This window comes from Lactuca saligna, chromosome 9 (assembly GCF_052625555.1).
Source record: "Lactuca saligna cultivar CGN05327 chromosome 9, ASM5262555v1, whole genome shotgun sequence".
NCBI classification, from domain to species: Eukaryota; Viridiplantae; Streptophyta; class Magnoliopsida; order Asterales; family Asteraceae; genus Lactuca; species Lactuca saligna.
In genome coordinates, this window is record NC_136425.1 from 34,525,817 (window position 1) to 34,540,779 (window position 14,963).

Here is a 14,963-nt window from a genome sequence, read left to right on the forward strand (position 1 = left end):
CATTGTCATTGTCGAGGTTTATAGGTTGGAATTGAGATAATGAAACTTGAGATGGTTGTAAAGGTTGTATGTGAAATTGTTGAGATTGAGAAGATTGGGGTTGGAATTGTGGAGAAATTTGTTGTTGAAATGTTTGAAATTGAGATTGATTGAATTGTGGTGGTCGTTGTTGTTGGTAGTAGTTTAGGTGATATGAAAGCTTGTGGAATAGATGTTGTTGAATTGTAGATGTTATCAAATGCATGTAACTAAGATTTACAAATGAACCATTTGGAGTGTTCGGGATGTTTGGAGTAGGTGAAGTTTTTGATTTGGATCTAGGTTGAAGAAAACAAAGAATATGAGAAGAGATAGTGTGTTTTTGTAGTGTAAAATATATGTAAGATAAGTGGTATTTTTAGTTGTAGTGTATGGTTTTTAAATTAAAAAAGAAATTTTTTTCAATTTTATTTTTTTGGTCTAACAATCGTAAGGAAAAACAAAAAAGAATGCGGTCATTTTTTTTTCTCGCTGTTGCCTACTGCTCTCCTTTCCTATTCGTTGTCTTGGAGTGTCTTTGCAATCTCGTCACACCCAACCCACCAGCTATTTGGGCGGTATCACGCGTCCTTTGGTTGAACACGTTAACCTCACGGGTGGGTTAGTCGTTGCACTCCGGATAGCCTTAGGCACAATAATGATTTACTCTATAAAACATGGTTAATTGAGACCATTAATGTAATTAAACCCATACGTGTTTTCTACTTCTGTTGGTCGTCAATTTAAGAATAGGCGGTCACGATTCAGCTATGTGCTTCATCGTCGATTCTAATATGTGGTACTACAATCGAATTAATGAAGTTTTTATTTTATTATTTGTTTGAGAATTTAATTCCTTATTATTTATTAAAACATAATTATTGGTATATTATTCTTTCGAAATTATGCCATAAGTATCTATCAGGTTGGAAAAAATGTAAGAAATGCTGAAAATGGGTCTCTATATAAGTTTATTAAAAAAACTACAAGTTTTTCTTTGAATCAAAATAGTGATGAGGTTAATATTAATGGTGATAATGTCGGTGGTGATGATGTTAATGCTATATTGATAAATTTTTGCATATACATAAATTTATTCATTTAAGGGTCAATTTTTATTTTTCCCACATGGCCCTCAAAATCAATGGATCAGCCGTGTGCATGTTCAAACCATGAAGTCGTACATTGATTGACCGGTGGATTTGGATGTTGAATTTCCAAAAAGATTTGGTCATTGACATGGTCTTGAGCTCGCTTTCTAGTTCGTATGATTAGTCCATCATGAACTATAATATGAACAATCTCGATAAGACCACTTATGGAGCTTCATGGTATGTTGAAAACTACTGAAGCTAATATGACTAAGACCAAAAGCTCCAACCCTAATGCCCGTGTCTTGGCCATTAGGCATGGTACAAAAAAGAAGAAGTTTTCTCGTGTTAAGGATAAAGCCAATGTTGGATCTTCCAATCAAGGCCTTAAGAGAAAAGCCGACTTCGAGATTGTGCCTTATAGGCTAACACTGACCCAAAAGAGATTGTTTGCTTTTACTGCCAAGAGAATGATCACTAAAAACGTAAAGAAGAACAAAACCAATGGTATTGGCTCGCATATATTTTTATGATTCAATTCTTCGGCCTCCTTAATATAATTAAGATCATAACACATTCTTAGAATACACCTCTTAAGATTTGCTTTCTCTAACTTATGAATACAAAACATTCATTACTATTCGATTTGTAGCATCTAGCCATTACTCTCATTCTACAAATATTTAATATCAGATGTCATGCCGTTTATCTTTGCCGTTTCTTCAATTTGTATTTTTGTATTAAAGTACAAACTCTCAAAATGTCTGAACATTCGCTTTTATTACACATCATAAGTTGTAATATTCTACAAGGTCAAAAATAAGTATTTGAGCAAAAAGAGGGCTAGAAACCTTTACAAGACATACAAGTGTTTATAGCCATAATATAAGTATTAAAACAAGAACCATACATCGTTTTATAAAGTATGAAAACATTTTCTATATGTTTTGCAAAGTTAAACCCTTAATATTATATCAAAGATAACTATAAATCTCTGCAAACTTAAATATCAGTATCAAAGGAAGATACAAAAATTCAAAGCAATAGGGCCTACTGGCAATATTTTAAAACATAGACTTTAATATTACAAGTGTCGGTGTATTAGATATTTGCAAGCATGATTTTATTTGTATTAATATTATTCATAGATATTTTGCAAATTCCGAATAGGAGAAATTGTATTGAAGTCAGAAAGTTATGGGCTCATGGCTAAACAACCCAAAGCTGGGGCCCACTTATCTTAGACCATGTTTACAGCCCAAACTACTAACCTAATGGCCGGCGCTTATGCTCCCAAACAAAATATTAGATTACTTCATCGGTGAACAATTGGGCTAAAAATAATAATAAATAAAAAAAAACATAGAAACACTGACGCCGTTAGTGTACCAACCTCAAGTCTGTTGGCTAATTTGGACGATTCTTGATTGACATTTAATTTTTATTATCAAACAAAATTTATAATTTAAGAAAATATGTTCCAGTTTGTTGAAAATAAAAAAGTAAAATATATTAAAATTTATAATTTATTTTTCTCTACAAATAGAATAGAGACTAACATTGATATATTTGTATTACTTTTTAATATTAAACGTTAATGTTGGATTAGGGTGTTAATGATAATGAAATTTTGGGTTTAATTGGATTGTATAGATAGAAAAGAGATAAATTAATTCTTTAATATATAGTTAGGTTGATTTTAGTTTTGAATGTGAGTAGTTAGAACGGGTTAATGACATCTAATCATATTCAAACAAATAATATAAAATGGTTAATTAAGTAATCTAACTATTTTTTAACATGCATTTAAAGAAAATAACTATTTTTTAACAAAAATAACCGATTAGTCTGGAATTGACATTCTTGATCATGAAAAAACATTTTTTTATCGATTCAGGAATGACATTCCAGATTTTGGACCAACATTCTGGATTTCGGACTAAAATTTCGAATTTCGGAGAATTAAGTCTTCCGGAATTTCAACAAAGTCCGAAATCTGAGAACAATTCCGGATTTCGAGAAAAGTATCATTTTTTTCACTTAAAATTAACAAAAAGTTAAACAAATATAATAATGTGAATTATATACGATATTAGGACTTAAAATTATTCATTTTATTGAAAAACAAAGTGACATCAAACATTTCGAAATCCCAAAAAACGATAAATTTGTTTTTTGGAGTATAAACAATACTCCGCAATTAGACATTCTGGAGATATTAGTTATCTTTCAAAAACTAAAAAAAATAGTTATTTTGTTTACCAGCCCCATTTATAAAAGTTAGATTACTTAATTTCCTATATAAAATTACCAATTTTGATTTTCAGTTTGTCAAAACAGGTCTCTTTAACCTTTGATCCGTTTTAGGGTTGTTTGATATTGTTTAATTATAGTATTTATTAGTTAATTTTTGTTTGATATTAATAATACATATTTTTAAGTGTTTAGGTTGTAAAAAAAATATTTGAAGTGTTTATTAGCTTATTCCAATGTGGTATTTGTAATAAATATTTTTTGATAAGTTTTTTTTGTTTTAATTTATGGGAAATCTTCAAAAAAATCTCAAAGTTTTGGTCTAGTTTATAATTTAGTTCCAAATTATTTTTTTTAACAAAAAATGACAAAATACGAGCTAGTGTAATCAATTTGTCCATTTTAACATACTGGAATTGTAAGTGTTGACGTAGCATTTGACTTGACGAAAATTACTGTTGTGCCAGTTGACAATACATGTCATGTCAACTTTGTATGTTTTATTGAAAAATGAAGTCTGAAAAGGGTAAGCAAGAATCGAACTCATGACCTCGATTTCAATGAATAACACACTTAACCACCAAGCTAGACTTCAATGGGTAATGCACTCGTGACCTCGACTTCAATAGGTAACGTTCTAAATCACCAAACACAATTTTCCCATATAAGAGAAGCTTTAGTAAAATTATCTATAATATGTGATGCGGAATAATATATAGAGATATTGAATCGATAGTAAATGATGAACTTTTTAATTTTGAATTTATTTTAAGTTTAGTTATATGGTATGAAATTCTATATACAATTAATTTGGTAAGTAAAAAATAGAGTTTAAAAAAATGTTTCTTGATGTTGCGGAAAAAAATTTAGATTGATTAATTATTTTGAAGGATATAAGGAAAATGAGTTTGACTTTGCTATTAATGAAGCGAAAGAATAACAAATAATATTGGAGTGGAACATAAACTTTGTAAAAAATGTATTTATAATAAAAAAAACAATTTAATGAAATTCCAAATGCCGAAACAGAAAACCAATTTTTTCAAGAAGAATTTAAAAAGATTATTTTAATATTTTTATAGATATGACTATTGTTCAATTGAAAATTAGATTTGAACAAATGCAATATTTTTAATCTATACTTTGTTTTTTGTTTGGTTCCAAGTTAGTGTCTTTAGTTGATGATGAATTAAAATTTTTTTGTTTAAATCTTGAGTCCAATTTAACAAATCGCGATGCATATGATATTGATGAAATTGATTTATTTATTAAGTTACAAATTTTGCAGAAAATATTGTCGGATAAAACATAAAAATGTGAAAGTCTTTGGACATCTATTCAAATAATGGAGTATGCACGAAGAATGTATATATTTCGTAATGTGTTGGTTGCACATAACATATTATTGACGGTGTTTTTTACGGTTGCTTCCGCAGAAAGAAAATTTTCAAAATTAAAGCTTTTGAAATTGCATCCCCGAAGTACCATGACTCAAAAAAGATTGAATGAAATATCAAATTTAATTATCTAAACTGATTTTTTACAAAATATTGATTATTGCAAACTAATAAATGTTTTCGCTTCAAAAAATGTGAAGACATCATTTTAGGTGATTTATACAAGTTTTTATTTGTATTATCTGTTTTAATTATAAAATTTACTATATTTTTAATTTTATAATTTTTTTGTATATACGTTATCTCTATGGTACGGTGTGTGTGTGTGTGTATATATATATATATATATATATATATATATATATATATATATATTCAGGTTCATTTGAGACCATTTTAATTTTGTAAGACTGTGAGATCAAATCTAAAAATAATTTTAAAATGCAAAATAAATGGAAAAATCCAAAAAAAAAAATTTAAATATTATTTTCGGAACTTGAATTAATAAAAAAAAAAGAATTCCGTTTTTTTTTTGAAAAATACGTGAAATATTCTAAATAGAATATTACACTGTACATATTCTAAAAATAATTTTAAAATGCAAAATAAATGGAAAAATCCAAAAATTCTTTTTTTAAATATTATTTTCGGAACTTGAATTAAAAAAAAAAAATTCCGTTTTTTTTTTTAAATACGTGAAATATTCTAAATAGAATATTACACTGTACATATTCTAAAAATAATTTTAAAATGCAAAATAAATGGAAAAATCAAAAAATTCTTTTTTTAAATATTATTTTCGGAACTTGAGTTAACTAAAAAAATTTTTAAAAAAATAAAAAAATGCATCTCACGGTTTCACAAAATTAGGCCGTCTCACATGAACTTAACCATGTATATATATATATATATATATATATATATATATATATATATATATATATATATATATATACACACACGGTTTCATAAAATTAGGTCGTCTCACATGAACTTAACCATATATATATATATATATATATATATATATATATATATATATATATATATATATATATATATATATATATATATATATATATATATATATATATATCGCCCAAAGTAATAAAAAACGATAGACCGGTCTTTACATGTTAATCATCGAAAATAGAACCACCAAGGTGAGTTCTACAATGGCCGTAACACAAGATTGCCGCATCCGCAAATGCTTTTTCACTCCTAATCAACGGTGGACTATGACGAGTCTCCTTTCTTCTGCTTTATGCACCGTAAAGTTTATCCACCTCCACCTATTTGCAGATTTATGCCGACTATTATGTTCATAACGATCGAACTCAAAAAGCAAAATCCATAACAATATTTCTTCGTTTTCTGCATTCTACGCTTGAGAATCCATGGTTTGTTTATGTTCTTGTGATGCAGAGAAATGAAAAGGGAAACGTTGATGCTAATGGGGGTGTGTGCATAGATACTTTAAGATTTGCCTTCCTGACATTAACCATTAGAAAATTGTGAACCGATTATATAACACGTTTCTAGAACGTTATTTTTTTTATTTTATTATTATTATTTTTTAATATTGTAGAGTAGATCCAAAATTTATTTATTAGTTATTTTCTAAAAGATGGGATAATGACTTGAGAGAGTAACATACTTTTGAATTTGATCACATTTGGTCACTGAACTTTTTTTCGTGCTCTATTAACCCTTAAACTTGTTGAATTGTGATAATTTTCCCCTTATCACCGAGTTTAGCCGGTTTCAATGGGTTTATTGATCCTACGTGTATTTTTGTATCCTACGTGGCGAAAGAGGTGGCATGTAGGCCCCGATTTTTCATCTCCTTCTCGTTAAACCACACCCCGAAGTCTCATTTGGTCCTTAAACTTGACTAGGGCACAAAATTCTCCATCAATCCTTCGTCTCCTTCAATCGTTCTGTAGAATGGCATCATCTCCAAATCCTACTGATCAGTTGTTCATTGTAGTAGATTTCCACTACAATGGTCAGTTTGCCCCCAATCCCTTAGTTTACTTTGATCCCGACAGAGCATCAGTGCGAGATGTTGACTTCAGTGGGTTTGGGTATGAGCAATTCATGGAATTCCTTCACAAGCTCACCAAATCGAGAAGCAAAGACATCTATTTCTGCCTTCCACAAGAGTCTTTAGGTCTTGGAATTCATACACTGGTGAACGAGGGTGATTACAAGGAATTTTTGGATTTGGCGTATGCTAATGACAAGAGAATGAATGTATATTTGGATCACCATAATGAACCTATCTTCGACTGGATTGAGGCTGAGGAAAGTGAAAGTGAAAACGAAGACTTAGATGAAGATGAGGATTCAGTTATTCAAGATTCATATTCTGTTGATCATGAAGAAGATGATGCTACCTATCCATTTCCAGCAAACAAAACTGCACATGATAGATTTTTAAACATCCTTTGTGAACCTATAGAGAGTGAAGATCAAGATGATGAATACGTGCCACCCCAATACCCTGTGTATGATGAGAGACAGCCATGGGATCAGATGAAACCAATTATAGGTATGCGATTTTCTAACCCTACTGAGCTTAAACATATGTTAAGCAATTATGCAATTGCTAATGGGTATGATCTATGGTTTGAAAAAAATGACTCTAATAGATTGTTAGTGAAATGTTGCAAAAAGACTAAGTCACCATCTTGCCCTTTTCAGACTATGTGCCTCCTGGATGAGTAAAGAAAAGACTTTTCAGATCAAATCTCTAGTGAATGAACATAATTGTTGTAGGGTGTTTAAGTTTGGGTCAATTGTAACTTATAGATGGATAGGGAAACATTTTATGAGTCAAATTATAGAGAACCCAAAAATGAGTGCAAGGAAGATGAAAGCTAAAGTGTTAACAACATTCAACATAAATGTGAGTGTGGGGCAATGCAGAAATGCAAAGAAATTTGCATTACAAGAGATTGAAGGAAGTCTAATTGAACATTATGGTAGATTGTGGTCATATGGTGAGGAAATTATCAGGTCAAATCCTGGGTCTATTGTGAGATTGGATGTAGACATCATGCTAGATTCCACAACTTTGTTTTCCAAGTTTTATGTGTGTTTCAAAGCTGTAAGGGATGGTTGGTTAAAAGGGTGCAGGCCTATAATTGGGCTTGATGGTTGCTTTTTAAAGGGTATAGTTAGAGGAGAAGTTCTTTCAGCTGTTGGGAGAGATGCAAACAACCACATCTACCCTTTAGCATGGGCTGTGGTATGTGTTGAGAATAAAGAAACATGGAAGTGGTTCATAGATTTGCTTATGGATGACATTAATGGTGGTCTTGGTGTAGGCATTACCCTTCTTTCTGATGGACACAAGGTTAGTACTAGGTCACTTTTATGCTTCATTTTTATGCTTTTTCACTCATAATGATGTTGTGATTTGTAGGGGTTATTACAAGCAGTTAAGGAAAGATGTCCAGAAGCTGAACATAGGCAATGTGATAGACACATTGTGGCCAATTTTAATAAAAGGTTTACTGGTCAAGCATACTTAAAGTTATTTTGGAGGGCTGTAAGAGCTAGTAGTGTGGAGAAGTTTAGAGGTGTAATGGAACAGATCAAATCTATTGATACTCATGCTTATGATTACCTTATAGACAGAGATCCTACTACCTGGGCTAAGGCATTCTTTCAAGAAGGAAGAGATTGTGATGCTGTGGAGAATGGGGTCAGTGAGAGTTTCAATTCTGGTATTAGGCATGCTAGAAGGAGACCTATAATCACTATGCTGGAGGAGATTAGGTTATTTGTGATGGAAAGGATATACACTCAGAGAGTTGAAGGAATGGAATGGGAATTGCTTATATGCCCAACTATTAGGAAGCGTATAGAAGAGTTGAAGGTTAAACAAAGGTAAGTTTTTTTACTTTAATATGCTTATGTTAATTATGCGGATGTGTTATTGATTTATATTTTTTGCTTTAAATAGATTGTGGGGAGTTACTCCTTGTGGTTATCAAAAGTATGAGGTTAGATTCACTGATGTTGCATATGGAGTGGATCTAATTGCAAAGAAGTGTGCTTGTAGAATATGGCAACTTACAAGGATACCATGCTTACATGGAGTGGCAGCAATCTCTTACTTAAATCATGATGCAGAGACATATGTGTCCCAAACATACACTACTGAGGCTTACATAGAATGCTACAAATATAGCATAAATCCTCTCAATAGTAGTGATATGTGGCCAGATGTTCCATACCATAAGCCTTTTCCTCCCAAAAGAAGAAGATTACCTGGTAGGCCATCAGTGAAAAGGAAGAGGGATGCAATTGAACGAGAGTTAACTAGACCAAGTAGACAAACTGTCTTAAGAAGGGGAAGCATGATAAAGTGTGGTATTTGTAAGGAACCAGGTCACAACAAGAAAAAGTGTCCATCTAACCAGCAAAGCAATACATCAGGTGGATATTTTTAAAAACATTACTTCATTTAAACAAATAATTGACATTTTAATTGTTGTTTGCAGTACCAAGTTCATCCAGGGGCAGTGGAGCAGACCCAAGTTTATCCAGGGGCAATGAAGGACCACCACCTACAACCCAACCACCTCCTCCACCACCACCTGCAGCCCAACCACCACCACCACCACCACCACCACCTGCAGCCCAACCACCACCACCACCACTTGTAGCCCAACAACCTCCTCCACCACCACCTGTAGTCCAACAACCTCCTCCACCACCACCTGTAGTCCAACCACCTCCACCACAACCACCTGCAGCCCAACAACCTCCTCCACCACCACTTGCAGTCCCCATGCCAAGAAGAAGGGTCCCAGTTAGTAAAAGTGGAAGGAGGAAATATTCTGAACGGATCGTCAAACAAGCATTAAGGAGGCAGATACCTGGGGTTGGGAGCAATGCAGATAACCCTTCAGTTATTGATTAATTTAGTGGGTGTGTAGTGGGTGGGTAGGAATATCTTTTGTAAGGCAGTTGTGATGTAAAGACAAAGTAGTAGTCTTTTTATTATGTTTTTCTATGGTACTATCAAGTAGGTGTATGGGCACATGGTGACCCTTCTTTTGTCTATGTAGGAATCTTTTGTGTTACCTAGAAACTACTTTTGTGTATGCAAACAAAAACTTATTTAATTTCGAATATTATTGGAGTCTTTCAATGAATCCAACCACCACATTCACTTACTTTTTTATTATATGTATTCATTGTTAAATCATATATGTATGATTCCATTCCAGTCAAAACTAATTCTTTATATGTATGCTACTTTGTGATTCTATTCCAGTCAAAATCATAAATGTATTCATTGTTATATGTATGCTTCTTTATGATTCCATTCCAGTCAAAAATACTTCTTTGTGATTCCATTCCAGTCAAAGTTACTTCATTCCATTCCAACAAGAAGTTGAGATAATGGCTCCATTCTTTGTGATTCCATTCCAATGAAAGTTAATATGTATGCAGTTAATATGTATGCTTCTTTATAATTACATTCCATTCAAAATTACTTCTTTGTGATTCCATTACAATCAATGTTACTTCATTCCATTCCAACAAGAAGTTAAGATAACAACTCTATTCTATTCAAACAACATTTTTCAATACATCATTTGACTTCATTTCATCATATACACGATGATTAAAAAAAAGAAATCCAATGGTAAACTTATATATTTTCTCCTTCATTGCAATGGCATTAGAGTACTTTTCCTTCTTCATTTGTTCCATGTCTTCCTTCACCTTCTCTAATTCGGTCTTCAATGCTACTAATTCAGCTTTCATTCCCTCCACCACTTCCATTAGAGGCATCTGTACAGGTTCTACATCCAACCATTTCCAATATTTGCATTTACCCTTCCACAATAAAATTTCAAAGTGAGATTTCAAATCTGGAATAAATGAATTAGAAAAGAGGGAAAATTTAAGTGAAATTGCTTACCTCATTGCACACCATGAAATGCCTCCCTGGATTCTTTGGTGTTGTTGATGTTAGAATACGTGCAAGGAATCCACAATCACAAGTTTTTGGATCATTCACTGTGGATTTCTTGCTTGATCGATTGAGGGAGGATGAGAAGTTGTAGGAGGAAGCCATCGGGTATTAGGGCAATGAGGTATTAGGGCACAATAAAGGAACAACAAACGCCCCTCCTTTAATAACAAGAACCCTACATGCCACGTAGATCAAACTGACACGTAGGATCAATAAATCCATTGAAACCGGCTAAACCCGGTCATAAAGGGGAAAATTAGCACAATTCAACAAGTTTAAGGGTTAATAGAGCACGAAAAAAAAGTTCAGTGACCAAATGTGATCAAATTCAAAAGTATGTTACCCTCTCAAGTCATCATCCCCTAAAAGATTGATTCCTTGTCCATCACATATGGTTATATTTAATAAATGATTTTGATCGTGCTTGATGGGTATAATATAGTCAAAATTTCTAGATTATGATATTAATATAATGTAATGTATTGCTTGGTCAACCCATGACATGCTTACTGGGCTTTTCGAAAGAGTGGTGTTTATTATTTTTTTTTCATTTTTTTTTATATTTAAATAGATCTAATAAAGTAATAAATAAAATACTTAACCTGAAAAGATCTTTCTTAATAAATGAAGGTTTTTTTTTTTTGCCACATGTCGTCTTCTCCTTTATTTGGACACATGTTATTTTCTAGATTTTTTGAATTTTCTATTTTCCACTTGTCATTTTATTGTAATTTTCATTTTATTAAATTAAAATTCCACATTTAATATGTAAGGTATTTATTAGAAATGATTTATATATGTAATGTATACAATGTATTAAAGTCTCATTAGTTTAATAATTTAATTTTTTTTATTATTTTTCTTATACATTCAAACTTCTCAAATTGTTAAAATTTCATATTTAATTTTTTTTTAAATAAACTCATGTAACACATGGATGTCACACCTAGTATATAATAATATAAAGATGTTTCTGTTTAAGGGGTGTTTGGCTTGTCTTTTTTAGAGACAAAACTTATTTTTGAAAAAGTTACAAAAAGTCAGGATTTCCTAACTTTTCCAAAAAGTTAGTTTTCCTTCTATCTAAAATCCAAAATTAGTTTTTAAAATGTTTCTACCAAATATTTTTTACCTTTTATCTTTTTAAAAAAGGACTTTTGTCTCTCAAAAAGACAAGTCAAACACTCCCTTAGTGTTAAAGAGAATATTTTAGTGGTTAAGTCGTAACCTTATATATATATATATATATATATATATATATATATATATATATATATATATATATATATATATATAACACGATAAAGCAGAGTCCTTAGCAATAGTTTACTTCTTCAAACTTCAAAGTTTTGCCACATTACTTTGTATTCATGACAACTTTAGTCCCTTGAAGGTGGTCAATGGCTAGTTAATGCTTGGGTACGTGTCCTGGACACATGTTATGTTCTCTCCACCAATTTTTAGCCTTGAAACACCTCACTGACCTAATCACTCGTTCCATCGTCTCCCTCCCTCGATTACAAAATATGTTCCCAAGCTCTCTTCTTCTCCCGTCGTTCCTCCGAAATACGATTGACTCCACCACCATCGCTAATGTCGGCCATTCCACCACTACATCTCTTCTGTCCCATCATTTGTACAGAGCTTTGTAATCAAGTCTCCGCTTATGTATTCTAGGGTTTGTGAACTTCTTTGACACTTGAGGTAAGAGGTAATTATAACTGTTAATTTGCTATCATTTTTATATATTTTGTTAATTGTTAAAATTATAAGAATATTTTTTTGATTATTATTCGATTCAACATCTCAAAACAACGGCTTGGATTTACAGGTTTGTTCTCTCTTCGTCTTTCTTAAAATTAGGCCTTTCCTCCTGGCTTTAGCCTCGATTTTCGATTTACCGTTCTGCTCATACTCTATTCCATTGGGGTTGACGATAATGAGTAATTTGATTTTCAATTTGTTGTTTGATTGGCTTTCGTGCTATCAGATGGCTTGAAAAACATGATGGTCGAATGTTATCATATTCCAATAAAGAAGCTTTCTGAGGAAGAAGTAAAAGATCTTACAGTTATTTGATTCTTTATTAGTTCATATTTGGTTTGATAAGTTGGAATAAGGCATCAACTAGAGGTAATTTTTCCATTTAATGTCCAATTGTCAATTTGATTATTGTCAAATTGATTGCTACATTTTATTCAGGTCATGCACTAAATGGATAGAAAATTTATGTTTTGCTTTATGATGGTCCACTTTCTGATTCTATACAGGATGATAAGTTTAAGCTACATGGTTGGTTCACTTTTGAGGTGCCTACTTACATTAGGATTTCATGTTCAAGTATCTTTGTGTGTTTGATTGATGAGGTCTATAATCTAAACTATTATGTTAACTTTGGTTAATTTTTATGCCAGGGTTATGGACAACAGGGAGCCCCAAATATGGGTTCAATGGTAGGCCAGTTGGGATCGTGAAGGACAAATATGTTGTCTTCACCTATGACTATGTTTTTTCTTACAAAAACCAGGTAAATAATACTAATTGTTTGAGAATGCGTAAGGTTTTACAATCAGAAAAAATCAGACAATCAGGTAAATAATACACGGACTCCAATAAATCTATCTTTTCCATTTGTTTTGCCAATATCTAAGCATTTATGTTTATTAACAATGTCATTTTATACATGACATATATGGGATGGAGAAACTTACCTACTTAATGTTCATGAAAATAATCAGTAATGCACCTCCACTGTCCCGTTTTGGTCCTACTTGGAGGATTATTGGAGTTTCTACTGTCTTCTTCTTTTTGTAACAGCCCGGATTTCCAGGTATTTATTATTATTTGTATTTTTGGAGAATTGTGAGTGGACTCGGCGAGTTGGAGCTCAAACTCGCCGAGTAGGATCGCGATTTTGGACGCGGGTTCGCGTCTGGACTCGACGAGTCCAAGGAGTGGACTCGGCGAGTCCACGCTGTTTAATGAAACCCTAATTTTCGGGGTATGAGACCTATTTAAGGGGGTTTATGGCCGTCATTTGCGGCCACCAACCCCAGCGAGAACCCTAAAGAGCCTGTGAGCACTTTGTGAGAGAGAAGAGGAAGATACTTGACTATTTGTGGGTATTTTTGCATATAGAAGAGGATCAACGCAAGAGGAGACCAAAGAAGGTGCTAATCCAATGATTTATGAGCTTAGGGACTTCATTTGAGGTATCCATTCGTTCCTTTCTCAGTCCTTGTTGTGAATCTTAGAGTTAGGGTTTCTTTGTGGAAGAGATCCATGGAGTAATTGGCCTCTTCTTGTGTTAGTACTTTAGATCTGGACCCAAAGAGGTCCAGAGACCCTTTTCCCTCAAGCTTTATGAGTGTTAATGGAGGCCATAAGCTTAGAATAGCATTCTAGAGATCATATCATCAAATAAGGCCTTTGGACCTTTGCATGAGCACCAAGATTGTGACTTTACGTGATGAATGTGCTTGGAAGGACTGGATCTAAGAGTTATTGGAATGGATCTGACCTCAGGAGTGAGTTTGAGTTCATGCATGGCATAGACTCACCGAGTTCAAAGAACAGACTCGGCGAGTAGCATGAAGATTGTCCATAACCACTCAGCGAGTGGTCTTGCCGAGTTAAGGGGCTAACTCAGTGAGTCAGGGAGAGTCAGAGAGGGTTGACAGGTGGACTGAGTCAAAATGGAACTCGTTGAGTTGTTTTGAGACTCTGCGAGTTGAGTCGCGGTGGCCCCGCGATTCATGCCAGGTGGAACTCGTCGAGTTAGGGGAGTACTCGACGTGCCAAGAGAGAATCCGAGGGAGTTAGCGAACACGTGTAGACTCGCCGAGTCGCTCTTATGTACTCGCCGAGTCCGGTCAAAGTTGACCGTTGACCGTTGACCAGAGTTGACATGTGTTGACTTAGTGGGGTTAGTCAACCTTAGTTGTGAAATGTTAAAGATGTATTGTATTATAGGAGGATTATAGCTCGGGGGATCGAGTACGAGTGGGTTCAGGGATTTGCGAGCTATCGAGATACACGAGGTGAGTCTTCTCACTATACTTTACCTTGAGTAGGTAACTAGAGTTATGTGGTACAGTGCTTGTATGCTATATGTGTGTTATGTGTTGCGCTGCATTATTCTTTGTGATTTATGTTGTGCATGTTTACAGAGTTAGAACCTGCGGGTTCACAGAGTTTGGGTGC

At 33.1% G+C, this 14,963-nt stretch overlaps 1 protein-coding gene across 1 annotated transcript; it reads left to right on the forward strand.

The window, feature by feature from the left end:
- The first annotated feature begins 7,619 nt into the window (after positions 1-7,619).
- On the forward strand, positions 7,620-9,695 carry LOC145016197 (uncharacterized). The gene is made up of 5 exons (XM_078974591.1): positions 7,620-8,120; positions 8,190-8,656; positions 8,733-9,208; positions 9,274-9,309; positions 9,412-9,695. Exons 1-5 carry the CDS (start codon positions 7,620-7,622, stop codon positions 9,693-9,695), a joined length of 1,764 nt encoding a protein of 587 aa, XP_078830717.1.
- The last annotated feature ends 5,268 nt before the right edge of the window (positions 9,696-14,963 follow it).

What these genes read in the sequence shown, in the direction of transcription:
- LOC145016197 (XM_078974591.1), top strand. Translation starts at nt 7,620, where the DNA reads ATGAGTGCAAGGAAGATGAAAGCTAAAGTGTTAACAACATTCAACATA. An exon ending in GAGTTGAAGGTTAAACAAAG is followed by an intron (nt 8,657 to 8,732) that starts GTAAGTTTTTTT and finishes TGCTTTAAATAG; the next exon opens with ATTGTGGGGAGTTACTCCTT. An exon ending in GGGCAGTGGAGCAGACCCAA is followed by an intron (nt 9,310 to 9,411) that starts GTTTATCCAGGG and finishes CACCACCTGCAG; the next exon opens with CCCAACCACCACCACCACCA.